The 14090-nt window shown below is 47.1% G+C and overlaps 2 protein-coding genes and 1 long non-coding RNA gene across 3 annotated transcripts; 2 read left to right on the top strand and 1 right to left on the bottom strand.

Moving 5' to 3' along the window:
* Positions 1-756: 756 nt before the first annotated feature.
* On the bottom strand, positions 757-2669 carry LOC120286992 (basic proline-rich protein-like; the record flags this gene model as incomplete). Its single annotated transcript, XM_039299615.1, has 1 exon — positions 757-2669. A coding segment is annotated over one exon (1836 nt), but the record flags the coding sequence as incomplete, so codon positions are not given.
* Positions 2670-3034: 365 nt separating this feature from the next.
* Positions 3035-3568, top strand: LOC120286507. The gene is made up of 2 exons (XR_005545145.1): positions 3035-3280; positions 3341-3568. It is a non-coding gene; the product is annotated as an uncharacterized LOC120286507 (long non-coding RNA).
* A 6181-nt stretch (positions 3569-9749) lies between these two features.
* LOC104456671 (stachyose synthase) lies at positions 9750-13195 on the top strand. Its single transcript, XM_010071524.3, has 4 exons — positions 9750-11597; positions 11679-11856; positions 11959-12326; positions 12424-13195. The coding sequence occupies exons 1-4, from the start codon at positions 10152-10154 to the stop codon at positions 12991-12993; spliced, it is 2562 nt and encodes an 853-aa protein (XP_010069826.2). The 5' UTR covers positions 9750-10151; the 3' UTR covers positions 12994-13195.
* The last annotated feature ends 895 nt before the right edge of the window (positions 13196-14090 follow it).

Below are 14090 nucleotides of genomic sequence, written 5' to 3'. Positions count from 1 at the left end.
CTTTTAATACAAACATCTCTCCTTTGCCCTAAAAATGAAGCTTCAAGTGAATATAACTATTACGCTATTATATCTATATATATATGGCGCTATCCTTTTGAACCTTGCGAGCAGCTTCGATGAACTCGGTAAATCTGAATCCTACTTCACCTTCTCCATCTGTGACAACTTTATCTTTATCCAAAGCTCAACTTCAAGCTGGGCACGTATTAGAACCCACTGAGCAACATCAATGTCAAAAATTTGGAGGGAGATATCTAGATTATCTTCGAAAGTTCATCAATCATCTTATCTCAACCACATTGAATTATACTTATCTCGGAGCTGACAAGTGTACCGTTTTTCACGAAAATCAACTAAACGGGGGAAAGAGTGATCTTGAGGGTTTTTGATGCGAAAGACGGGTTTGTAGAATTGTGACGCATGTCGAAGCATGGCGATGAGTTTTCAGGCCACATAATGCCACTGAGAACTTAGTGGTTTCATATCATGATTACTAGACTTCAATTTCCTTCGAATCGCTCCCTATATATACCCAGCCTATATGCAATGCATTTACATGCAATCCCAACGAGCATTACGTGAGTCGATAGTATACAGCCTTCCAAGCCTTGGCGTGAATTAAGAGAGATCATGGGGAAGTTCTTAAGTGATGTTGCGAGAGTTATGCTTGCCACATTGTTGTTCGGGGTAGTTTTTGTGTGTGTGACAGAAGCGAGGCGTCTTGAAAACAAAGCCATAGCTATAGAGAAGAGTCGAGGGCAAGGAGATGTTCGGGTTTGTGTGAGCCAAAAAGATGGCCAGGTTTACAAGGTCAGCAGCACAGCTAGCTGCTATGGTGGTGGTGGTGGTGGTGGTGTCGGAGTAGGAGCTGGCGGTGGCGGAGGTGGTGGAGCAGGCGTTGGTGCGGGAGGGGGTGTCGGGGGTGGAGTAGGTGGAGGTGTCGGGGGTGGAGCAGGAGGAGGCGGTGGGGCTAGTGTTGGTGGAGGTGTAGGGGGCGGCGTTGGGGGTGGAGTAGGTGGAGGTGCTGGAGGTGGGGCAGGCGGTGGTGGTGGAGGTGGAGCGGGTCGAGGTGGAGGAGGAGGTGGTGTAGGTGCCGGAGGTGGTGGTGGAGCGGGTCGAGGTGGAGGAGGAGGTGGCGTAGGTGCCGGAGGTGGTGGTGGAGCAGGCGGTGGTGTGGGAGGTGGTGTTGGAGGAGGTGCCGGAGGCAGTGGAGGTGCGGGTGTAGGAGGCGGTGGTGGGGCTAGTGTCGGTGGAGGTGTAGGCGGTGGCGTTGGTGGCGGAGTGGGCGGTGGCGCTGGAGGTGGAGTGGGCGGAGGTGCAGGGGGTGGTGGCGGAGCAGGCGTTGGCGTGGGAGGTGGTGCCGGAGGTGGAGTAGGAGGAGGTGCTGGAGGCGGTGGTGGGGCTAGTGTTGGTGGAGGTGCAGGGGGCGGTGTTGGGGGTGGAGTAGGTGGAGGTGCTGGAGGTGGGGCAGGCGGTAGTGGTGGAGGTGGAGGTGGAGCGGGTCGAGGTGGAGGAGGAGGTGGCGTAGGTGCCGGAGGTGGTGGTGGAGCAGGCGGTGGTGTGGGAGGTGGTATTGGAGGAGGTGCCGGAGGCGGTGGAGGTGCGGGTGTAGGAGGCGGTGGTGGGGCTAGTGTCGGTGGAGGTGTAGGCGGTGGCGTTGGTGGCGGAGTGGGTGGTGGCGCTGGAGGTGGAGTGGGCGGAGGTGCAGGAGGTGGTGTAGGTGCAGGGGGTGGTGGCGGAGCAGGCGTTGGCGTGGGAGGTGGTGCCGGAGGTGGAGTAGGAGGAGGTGCTGGAGGCGGTGGTGGGGCTAGTGTTGGTGGAGGTGTAGGGGGCGGCGTTGGGGGTGGAGTAGGTGGAGGCGCTGGAGGCGGGGCAGGTGGTGGCGGTGGAGGTGGAGCGGGTCGAGGTGGAGGAGGAGGTGGCGTAGGTGCCGGAGGTGGTGGTGGAGCAGGCGGTGGTGTGGGAGGTGGTATTGGAGGAGGTGCCGGAGGCGGTGGAGGTGCGGGTGTAGGAGGCGGTGGTGGAGCTAGTGTCGGTGGAGGTGTAGGCGGTGGCGTTGGTGGCGGAGTGGGTGGTGGCGCTGGAGGTGGAGTGGGCGGAGGTGCAGGAGGTGGTGTAGGTGCAGGGGGTGGTGGCGGAGCAGGCGTTGGCGTGGGAGGTGGTGCCGGAGGTGGAGTAGGAGGAGGTGCTGGAGGCGGTGGTGGGGCTAGTGTTGGTGGAGGTGTAGGGGGCGGCGTTGGGGGTGGAGTAGGTGGAGGCGCTGGAGGCGGGGCAGGTGGTGGCGGTGGAGGTGGAGTGGGTCGAGGTGGAGGAGGAGGTGGCGTAGGTGCCGGAGGTGGTGGTGGAGCAGGCGGTGGTGTGGGAGGTGGTGTTGGAGGAGGTGCCGGAGGCAGTGGAGGTGCGGGTGTAGGAGGCGGTGGTGGAGCTAGTGTCGGTGGAGGTGTAGGCGGTGGCGCTGGTGGCGGAGTGGGCGGTGGCGCTGGAGGTGGAGCAGGCGGTAGCGCTGGAGGTGGTGTAGGTGCAGGGGGTGGTGGCGGAGCAGGCGTTGGCGTGGGAGGTGGTGTCGGAGGTGGAGTAGGAGGAGGTGCTGGAGGCGGTGGTGGGGCTAGTGTTGGTGGAGGTGCAGGGGCGGCGTTGGGGTGGAGTAGGTGGAGGCGCTGGAGGCGGGGCAGGTGGTGGCGGTGGAGGTGGAGCTGGTCGAGGTGGAGGAGGAGGTGGTGTAGGTGCCGGAGGTGGTGGTGGAGCAGCCGGTGGTGCGGGAGGTGGTGTTGGAGGAGGTGCTGGAGGCGGTGGAGCTGCCGGTGCAGGAGGCGGTGGTGGGGCTAGTGTTGGTGGAGGTGTAGGCGGTGGCGTCGGTGGCGGAGTGGGCGGTGGCGCCGGAGGTGGAGCGGGTGGTGGTGTAGGTGCAGGGGGTGGTGGCGGAGGTGGAGTAGGAGGGGCTGCCGGAGGCGGTGGCGGGGCTAGTGTTGGTGGAGGTGTAGGGGGCGGTGCTGGGGGTGGAGTAGGCGGGGAGCTGGAGGTGGTGCAGGGGGTGGCGGCGTAGGTGTTGGGGGTGGTGGTGGAGCAGGCGTGGGCGTCGGAGGTGGAGCAGGAGGAGGTGCGGGTGTCGGAGGGGGTGCTGGAGGAGGAGCCGGGGGCGGAGTAGGAGCTGGAGGTGGCGGCAGTGCTGGTGTAGGTGTAGGAGCGGGAGGTGGTGTTGGCGGAGGTGTCGGAGGAGGGGCAGGCGGTGGTGCCAGAGCTGGAGGAGGAAGTGGCGGCGGAGCTGGTGTTGGTGGAGGTGCCGGAGTGGGAGGTGGTGCTGGTGTGGGAGCAGGAGCAGGAGGTGGTGGTGGTGTAGGTGTCGGCGGGAGAATCGGAAGCAAGAAACATGTCGGGCTTTGAACAGATGGGGAAGAAGGCTTCGGAATCCGCCTTTTATATATCTCCTACGGAGCTTATTGCAAACGCTGTAGGATTAAAACTGCTTAGCATTTCATCTTCGTAGTTGCTCACCGTGTTGTATCGATGTATGTATCGCAATAAAGAGAATGTCGATTCTCTCCTAGCAAGCAAGCGATCGTGCACATTCTCCTGTTCTTCTTCTCCTTTGGCTGTTGATGTCGCTAATATTTTCTCTAGGGTGAGCATTTTTCGCGTTCCTTTCTCGTCGTGGTCATATCAATATGTCGTGTTAAATAGGGGCACGCATCCCCCCCGGAGTTGACTTGCCCGAGTCAGCGAACAGCTTACGGATCCTTCAATCCAAACTTAACTTCGTAAATCGCAAATGGTAATCCACCATTGCGTTTGTGTACCAAACTACGAAGGTGGTCGGGCCATCAAGCAGGCTCACTTGTCCAGCCCAATGATGCACCCAAGATGTCCAGTAAACGGAATCGGCAAGTCGGACCATAGTTGGGCTCTCTCCAACACTAATCGTGGCCCAAATCTGGATATGACTTTTAAAATCTTAAATTTTTGGATACTACCGATCTCTGGTCAAAATGGTCAGAACCGGGACAAAATTTAAACTCGAATCTTAAAGTTGCATGATCATACTGTCCTGAAATCATGGAATGATCTCGATTGTGTTGTATTCGCGTGCATATGGAATCATATCGAAGCCGTTTTCTTAGATTTGGTCTTCATTTGGCTCGGACACGATACTTCATTTGATCTTTGATATTTGAGATCGCAAGATCTTTTAGATTTGCTCCCCAATGGATGGCGTAGATGATGGAAACATGTCGTGGCTGCAATCCAGGCGTTGATAGGAATGTTCGGATTTGATTTCTATGCCTTTTTAGGTGCTTATTTCGATCTTTTGAGTTAATTGTAATTTTATCTTTTCAAGATGTGCAATCTAGATCAAGTAAGGTAGTTGGTCTTTGTCATATTACCTCCTTTTCGCTTGGCAAAAATCACATGTTTATGAATTTATTAAAGTCGCTATTTACGGTACTAATTGTGTTGTAATATAACTCATTTGATAACTACAATGATATCATGACATATTTTATAATTCTTATGATATGGTAAGTATTGTGATCTTCTAATATGGTCCAATCTTAGGGTCTGAACTAATTTCATAAACCTCACAATGATGGTAAAAATAATAATTTAGACCCTCTTTCCACTCTCACCCCACATTTTGAAGTCGGTTTGTTTGATTTGAAGAGCAAAGATTTAAGATCAGTCATACTTCAGTCCATCCGTCGAGTCTCACATTGAAATGTAAGGAATGATTAATGATAGTACTAGAGGTCCTAGCAACTGTGAAGAATCATTTTTTTACTTCCTGTGTTTGTGTTTGTATTTGTTTCACTGAAAACTTAAATTAATTGTCTATTTGGGCGTGAACTTTCGCGACAGAATTTTAAAATGAAAAGACATGAAGTCCTTAAAAAAGGGAAAATAAAGAAATAAAGAAAGAAGAAAAGAGATAATCTCAGCGCGAAACACGTAATCCCCTCAAGAAGCTTTGAACTTTGCGGAGGATTATGCAACCAAAGATCTTTATGGTCGGCCCAATAGAAATCGAAAGCTTCAAGACGTGCAGGACCTGTAACTGTAACCTCCCCAACCGCCGCTAACTACCCGGGCTTAACCGTCTTTTTGACCTTGAAAAGGGTAAATGGCGGTCAAAAAACACGAACGTGTCGATGTTTCTACTTCGACAAAAGTGTGAGATCACATGTCGGCGAACTTCAGTTCATCCCGTCCTCGACGCAGCCTCGCTACGTGGTGAGTACCGCACTGGCCTAAATTAAAAAGGAAAGATAATGTTCAAATGATTTGGTTTGATTTTACCAAATGAGAAATATTTTGACTTACCATATACCAGAATATATATATATATATATATATATATATATATATATATATATATTGATTAGTGTGGGAGACTTGAGAGAAAAGATTTTATTGTGAAGTATCTCAAATACACTTGCTTGACATCTCAATATTGTCATTTTTGATATATTGTCTTTCTCGTGTCATGTGTAATTGATGCATTGAAATTGAAAATTTTTCTTTGTTAAGTAGTGACATAACGAATGAAAGATTTGAAGTATTAAAGATTAGTTTACTTTTGCATTACAGCATATTATAGAATTATGATTCACCAAGGGTTCTCCATGAGTTCGGTGGTAGAAATTTGAGGTCAAAGCCCTTCGATGAGTTCTTTTATTTATGTTATGAAGAGATATGGCCAATATACGTGTGTTTCTAAAATTACCCATATCAACATGCATATGCATCAAACCCTAATTACCACAAAAAAGATTAACCTCAAACCTCTATCAAACCTCTATTGCTTCCTTTATCAAGACATGCATCGAGTTCCGAATAGAAGGTCTGGCTAAAATTTCGTAACTTTCGAACCATCTAAAATTTCCCCACATGTATATTCCGTGCCTTATATCACGTCCTAGTCGTGAGACAGCCGCTTTTCTCGAACAGGATGTGGACATAATCGCATCAAATAGATTACCCTCACTTTAGTATCCAAATAGAATAGTATATTCCCTCAAAATTGGCTGCCCATACGCAGTCCATTTCAACATGGCGCATGCTATAGAACAACTGAGGAGAGATAGAGGAGCTAGGTCGTATATGATTCAAGTGAAGGATAAGGAAAATACCTCTTCATCTACTTTATTTATACCTTCTTACTTACACTTTTTTACTTTACAAATGGGTCATAATAAAAAGTGGCATGCTTTATTCCAATCGAACAAAGGAGATTGGCTGCCAATAAAAAATAATTTAGAAAAAAAAAGCTTGGTGCCCTCTCTCAACATGAAGAATATTCATGAAAATCATTGCATCCACTGAAATTGGGACATGGAAATATTTTATGCACTTCCAAAAAAAAGAAAAAACAAGAAGAAGAAGAAGATGCGTCCGGAGTCCATACTTATCAATAAATGTTATACGGAATCAATGGAAAAAAGGCAGATTCAAGAATTACAGCTTTTGAAAAGAAAATGCATCATACCAAGCTCACTTTTATACGGAATAAATGTATCGTTCCTTGGCCATCATTGAAGCCCTGCAATGGGCGGAAGACGAAGATTTAAAGTAGAATAAGGGGAAAGAAGAAATGCAATTTTTTTTTATAAAAAAAAATATTGTAAAATCGTCCATGTTAATTCCTATCATACCACATTGATGGTCGGCATTGACTAAATCGTCACATCAGCATTTTCTAACCAAAATTGGTTTGTATGGAATATATTAGAAAATCATTAAATGTTTAAAATTGAATTGACTAAATTGAAAAGTTGAAGGTTAAAGTAGCCACTGTACCATAGATTTTAGACTTTTTGAACAATTTTCTCGAAGACAATAAGAGCTTGTGACTTATGATCATGGTGCACATAAGCTAGTTTGTACATTATCATCGAATGGTAATATATACAAGAAAGATTATTTCCATTGTGCTCTGATGCAAGGTTTTGCATTGGACAAATGCAGTACAATGAAAAGTCTAATTTAAAAACGTAAACTAATAGATAAAGGAAAATAGCATATTCTATAAAAGGTCATATAGATCACGTATGCAAGCCATGTGAGAGGATATGTCGACAGGCACTACCACTTTAAGAGGCAAGCATTGATTGTTGTGAAATTTGCCGTCACGTCTATTCTCTAGGCCGAAGAATTTATACCATACGTGTAGGATATAGATGTTTTTGGCGGCTGGGGAAAAAAAAGGATAAGGGGGAATAAAAAAGAGAAGGACGCAGCAAGGTACGCTAGGAGAGTACAATTCTGCAGAATATACATTACCTAACTGAAGAGGAACTCCTCTTGTTTTCAACATATACTGCAAAATTAATCAAACTTTTACTAAATAGCTTGTTTTATTATTTAAAAGCACAATAACTTGGAAGTTACTTTGATGTTAAATGCAGCATGTCCTACAGATAGCTTTTTTATATTTTATAATTTGAATCACCTCACTCACTTATTTTCTCGATGTCGTTACCTGTTTTTTTTTTTTTTTTTCTGTTATATGTAAAGAAAATCACACGTATTTGTAAAGAAGAAAGTGAGGAAATTAAGGATATATATTTGTTGGATAAATATGACTTCAAATTAATAGAGCAATCAAATCGGATTTTAATGTGTAATATAATTTTCTTTAAGGATATATTTGCCCACAATGTTGCTAATGGTCACTGGCAAATATTCTCCACGATATAACAAAATCTCACATGAGGTACTAGATAACAATTTTAGTATATTTCCAGATTTCTTTAGGAAACAAATGAAAAGATGATTATAGTTTTGTAAAGAAGACTTAAAAATGATTTCATTCTCGTTTTTGCCAAAAACTGACACACACACACACAGAAATTGATCTTAAAGAACATAGGCAACTTTTTTGTGAAATGTTACGAAGTGAACAAAAATATCCTTTTGAAAGTAATTGCAAAATAAACAAATGCAACCTTTAGGAAAAGGTTGCAAATTAAATAAATATAATTTCCAAATGTTGTCTTGAAAAGACACATAAAAAAAATTCGGAATAAAAAAAATAAAAAATAATTTTTCAATAAATAAAATTCTGAATTTTCATAATTTCCAAAATACTAAATAAACAAAAAACAACCTACTAACAAAGATTAATAAAATAACTGTACGAAATAAAATAAAATTAAAAGGGTTAGTGCTTATTGTGCCTAATAATCACGCATCGGCACACGAGTATTGTGAGGTCTAATCCACATCCAACCTTTCCTTTTAAACACACTAAAAAATGCTCATACTTATAAATTGGTACATCTCCTCCCACTTTCCTATTTGAGACAAGCGAAAGCACATTTATTTTGTTTTACAAAAAAACATCCAACCATATCTTCAAAAATGGCTTCACATTTAACAGATCAAATTCTAATCTTTCGCAAAAAGCCATCAAAAAACATTTTGAAGATCATCTCTTTAATATAAGATATCGGCGACATCCACTACATGTATGCGGACATGTAAACAAATTGGCAGAGGAAAGATTTAAGGAGAAAATATAGAGGTGCCCCCGAAAATAGGATAAGTAATAAAGCACAATAAGACTTTGAAAATTCTCTGAACACACACATATGAAAAAAAAAAATAGAAAAAAAATCAATCTCGATTAATTTCAAGAAATCAACATGTATTTTTGCTTAAAGAAAAGGATGTAATTGAAACTTCAAAATCAAATTATTCGAAAACATGCATTTGAAAAATTGGAAAAAGAAATCACGAATATCTACTTAGCTAAAGAGGATAAGAATCACGAAAAGCGTCTCAGGATAAGAATATCGAATCAAGAGGGAACCAAATATAAAATCAAATTTTATGACGGCACTTTAGGGAACCAAATATAAAGTTATGTTTCATCAAAATTTCTACATAAAACTTCCTGAAGTATAAACATGTAAAATGATTTTCATAAAAAAAAAAAATGGAATCTGTTTATCCGTGACCCTACGAATAACAAATTTTCAAGAGAATGGTTGTTGGCGTAGAGACTTCAGATTTTCTTTAATTAAAAAATGCAATGCAAGCTTTACAGTTTACCCTACCCAATGGTCAAGTTCTTTTTTGGTCGGTCACAATGGCCTAGTTCAAAGCAGACGACTAGCTGCTTCGTCGACCAATCCCTTTTTAGCACGTTGCAAGCCAAAATTAGTCAAATCTTGACGTAGGACCTTTCAATAACCCAAGAGAGGAAGATCCGATTCTTTTCAATTTCAGATAACGAAACCCGTTCAAAATCTAGTATGGCTTTACGCATGGTCTAATTTTCTCTTCTTCTTCTTTTTTTTTTCTTTTTGTGTGTGGTCAACACCATCGAGCAAATTCAACCCTACAAGCTACACCTGAACTTAGAGAGAGGGGAGTATAAGACAGCGACGTGCACGTGAAAATCGATACGGGGTGCGGGCTCTTTCCGGTTCAATCTCCTTTCTAATCCGATGGCATGCACTTCCCCAGCAGAGGACAGAGGCAGTAGAAGAAACAGAGCATGAAAAGATCACCGGTCGCCATCCAATCCGGCCGCCCAAAATTCTCATCCTGAGAGCGCTTTTTCTTGATTCTTTGCTCCCTTTTATCAGCCTCCTTCCCCTTCCCCCCAAAAAAAAAAACAAATCCCGCCTTCGTTCTTTATTTATTTATTTATTTTTTAGGAAAATAAATTCCACGGTACTTTGCACGTTATCCAGTCGTCCCTTTTTCTCCCCACCCTGATCTCTATAAATATGTGCCCTCAATTTCTGCATTCATCCATGCAATCGTTGAAGATTCGCTCTCTTTCTCTCGCTTTCTGACAACAATCATTCGCAGTTGCCATCTTCTCTCATCCTTCTTGCCTCTGTTCGATATCCCTCCGCTAAATTTGTCGAGCGTATCAATTCACCGTAAACATTTCCATATACTTCCTCTTTAAATTGCAGCAAGATCGACCTAATCTTTCACTCGAATTCCACAGAAACTTCCCTCCGAAAAAAGAAAAAAAAAAAAACTTACCATAATCAGTGACCATCTCCGTGTTATATATCAACATCCTTCCGCTTCCTTTGGAGATTCACGTGCGCTCTGTCATTTTTCCAGTCCTGCATAGCTTCGTTCTGTTCATCCCTTTCGTTTGAATCGTTCCCCGTTTTCGTTGTCCGCTGATAATGGCCCCACCGAACGCCCAGAAGAATCACTTCAACCTCTCAGGCGGCAAGCTCTCGGTCGACGGCGTCCCCGTCCTCACCGACGTCCCCAGCAACGTCTCGCTGACCCACTTCTCCTCCACCCGCCGCTCCTCCGACGCGCCCATCCCCTTGCTCCTCCGCGTGGACTCCACCGCCAGCCGCGGCTGCTTCCTCGGGTTCGCCCAGGACAGGCCCTCCGACCAGCTCACGAACTCCCTCGGCAGGTTCTCCGACCGGGAGTTCCTCAGCATCTTCCGGTTCAAGACGTGGTGGTCGACCATGTGGGTCGGGTCGTCCGGGTCGGACCTCCAGATGGAGACCCAGTGGGTCCTGCTCAACGTCCCGGAGGCCTCGTCCTACGTCCTGATCCTCCCCATCGTGGAGGGGCCCTTCCGGTCGGCCCTCCACCCGGGGCGGGACGGGCACTTCACCATCTGCGCGGAGAGCGGGTCCAAGCGAGTGACCACCTCGTCCTTCGACGCGATCGCGTACGTCCACGTGTCCGACAACCCGTACAACGTGATGAGGGAGGCCTACAGCGCCATCCGGGTGCACCTCAACACCTTCAAGCTGCTGGAGGAGAAGACCGTCCCGCCGCTCGTGGACAAGTTCGGGTGGTGCACGTGGGACGCCTTCTACCTCACCGTCGACCCGACCGGGGTCTGGCACGGGGTTCAGGAGTTCGTCGAAGGAGGGGTGTCTCCGAGGTTCCTGATCATCGACGACGGCTGGCAGAGCATCAACCTCGACGGGCAGGACCCGAACAAGGACACCAAGAACTTGGTCCTGGGCGGCACCCAGATGACCGCGAGGCTCTACCGGCTGGACGAGTGCAAGAAGTTCAGGAAGTACCGGGCCGGGTCGATGCTCGGTCCCGACGCGCCATCCTTCGACCCGAAGAAGCCCAGGATGCTGATCAAAAAGGCCATCGAGGTCGAGCACGCAGAGAAGGACCGGGACAAAGCGGTCCAGTCCGGGGCCAAGGATCTGGCCGAGCTCGAGTCGAAGATCGAGAAGCACAAGAAAGAGATCGACGAGCTGTTCGGAGCAGAGGAAAACGGACAGGACTCTAGCGGCGCGGGAGGGTGCGGGAAATGCGCCTGCAAGAGCGAGAGCTACGGGTTGAAGGCCTTCACCAGGGACCTGAGGAAGAAGTTCCCGGGCCTCGACGACATATACGTGTGGCACGCGCTGTGCGGTGCTTGGGGCGGGGTTCGACCCGGGTCTACCCATCTGAAGTCGAAGGTCGTCCAGACCAAGCTCTCCCCGGGACTCGGCGGGACCATGACCGACCTCGCCGTGGTGAAGATCGTCGAGGGCGGGATCGGGCTCGTCGATCCCAGCCAAGCCGGAAATTTCTACGACTCCATGCACTCCTACCTCGCTAGCGTCGGCATCACCGGAGTCAAGGTGGACGTCATCCATGTAAGCGCTCTCCCAGTACATCCTTCATGCATTCATTTGCTGTTTTTTTCTTTGTTTTTTCACGTTTCGTGACAATTGCAGACTCTGGAGTACGTGAGCGAGGACTATGGAGGCAGGGTGGAGCTCGCGAAGGCATACTACAAGGGCCTAAGCGATTCGCTTGCCAAGAACTTCAAGGGAAGCGGGCTCATCTCGAGCATGCAACAGTGCAACGACTTCTTCTTCCTCGGGACGCGACAGATCTCCATTGGAAGAGTAGGTAAGTGAAGAACGAAGCGGATCGCGCGCTAGAATGTTCAGATAAACTATGCCTTGTGTTCGAATTTGCTAATGAGTTCGGTTAACCGGTGGTGCTCGACAGGGGACGATTTCTGGTTCCAGGACCCGAACGGCGACCCGATGGGGGTGTACTGGCTGCAAGGCGTGCATATGATCCACTGCGCCTACAACAGCATGTGGATGGGGCAGATTATCCAGCCCGACTGGGACATGTTCCAGTCGGACCACCTGTGCGCCAAGTTCCATGCAGGGTCGCGGGCCATCTGCGGCGGGCCGGTCTACGTGAGCGACTCCGTCGGCGGCCACGACTTTGAGCTCATCAAGAAGCTCGTTTACCCGGACGGGACCATCCCCAAGTGCCAGCACTTCGCCCTGCCCACCAGGGACTGCCTCTTCAGGAACCCCCTCTTCGACAACAAGACCATCTTGAAGATTTGGAACTTCAACAAGGTAACCAAATGCCTGCAATCCTGCCACTTTTTACTATGATTTCATCTGTGATCGTTTCGTTCTAGACTAAGTTGTTCATCTGCTCGCCATGTCGCAGTACGGCGGCGTGATCGGGGCGTTCAATTGCCAAGGCGCCGGCTGGGACCCCAAGGAGCAGAGGATCAGGGGCCACTCCGAGTGCTACAAGCCGATGTCCGGGTCGGTCCACACCACCGACATCGAATGGGACCAGACCAAGGGCTCGACCCAAATGGGCACAGCCCCGGAGTTCGCGGTCTACCTCGGCCAAGCTGATCAGCTCATCCTGACCGCCCCGACTTCCGACCCGATCGACATCACCATCCAGCCATCTTGCTTCGAGATCTTCAGCTTCGTGCCCATCATGCACCTCGGACCTAGCAGCACCAAATTCGCACCCATCGGACTGACCAACATGTTCAATTGCGGTGGCACGATAATAGATTTGGACTACCCCGATTTCGGGGCTACTGTCAAGGTTAAAGGCGGGGGCGTGTTCTTGGCATATTCGAGCGGGGTGCCCAAAAAGTGCACAGTGAACGGCGCCGTGGCCGAGTTCGGGTGGTCGCCGGAGGACGGCAAGCTGACCGTCGATCTCCCTTGGGTCGAGGAACAAGGTGGCGTCTCGACCATGGGTCTCGTCTTCTAAATCAATTCGAGCCCGTGTTATTAATCATAATGTTATTAATTTATATCTATGCCCCAAGAGGAGGTTTAATTTGAGATGAGCGTTTTTAATTTGTAGTCTGGCAAGCCAGTCCGTTCAATGTAATTAAGAGAATATATGGGTGTGAATAATCATCCATATAACTCTTATATGTCAATTAAAAGTTTATTTTGTATTTTCCTTCCTAATTTTCCATGATTTTTTTTTAAATTTTATTTATTGTTCTTTTGGCATGTTGGGTTTGGTTGGATAAAGATGCGAGGTGACATGGGAAACGTCCACTTGGCACGTCTTTCTAATGCGCCGCGGCTATCTAAAAGATGAGTGGATAAATCCTATGCAAAATGCTAGAAACATCCCAACGAGAAGCCTCTAAAGGATGTCATGCGATATAGCAATAAATTAATCCGATATAATTAGAAATAAATCAAGTACTGAAACTCAATCCATGAAAAATATTAATGCCACGTTAATTTTAATTGGATCTTAATACACGACGTAATATGAGAAAACATGACTAAAGATTTTTGTGGAGGAAAAGCCTTTGTCAAAGATTAGAAGAATCGATTCACCTATTATAATGTATAAGCACATATATAATTATAATTGTAATATTCATCGAGAAAAACTGAATAATAAGAAAGAGAGAGAGAGATTTCGGAAAAAATTGGGAGCTTGCGTAATCAGCCACGAGAAGACTTGCAAGGAAGACGGGTGGCGCCACGTAGCCAAGGAAAAGGACGTCTCTTTAGTTCCACGTGTCACGACTCAGAGCCACCAGAAAAGTCCAACCCACGATGATGAAGTGGCCCCACCCATGCGAAGCCGCGGAAGGTGAAGTTCTCGTGCCTCCCACGTGCGGTGACGATCGACATCGATCTTGAGAGTATAACTTCGTTTCGTTAAATAACTCGGTTCGCCACGCAAGGCAAAATATGTATGCACATTATGTAATTTTCGACGTCGAAGTAAGTACAATCGCCAAATATCATTAAGAGGAATTTTTTTTTATAATGTAATTACGTATGATATGCGCGCTTGTTTGTGATGAATGGTCGTGAAATTGTTTTACAACGCTT

This window comes from Eucalyptus grandis, chromosome 8, assembly GCF_016545825.1.
Source record: "Eucalyptus grandis isolate ANBG69807.140 chromosome 8, ASM1654582v1, whole genome shotgun sequence".
NCBI classification, from domain to species: domain Eukaryota; kingdom Viridiplantae; phylum Streptophyta; class Magnoliopsida; order Myrtales; family Myrtaceae; genus Eucalyptus; species Eucalyptus grandis.
This window is presented reverse-complemented; position numbering and strand designations above follow the sequence as displayed.

What these genes read in the sequence shown, in the direction of transcription:
- LOC104456671 (XM_010071524.3), top strand. Translation starts at nt 10,152, where the DNA reads ATGGCCCCACCGAACGCCCAGAAGAATCACTTCAACCTCTCAGGCGGC. An exon ending in TCAAGGTGGACGTCATCCAT is followed by an intron (nt 11,598 to 11,678) that starts GTAAGCGCTCTC and finishes TGACAATTGCAG; the next exon opens with ACTCTGGAGTACGTGAGCGA. An exon ending in GATCTCCATTGGAAGAGTAG is followed by an intron (nt 11,857 to 11,958) that starts GTAAGTGAAGAA and finishes GGTGCTCGACAG; the next exon opens with GGGACGATTTCTGGTTCCAG.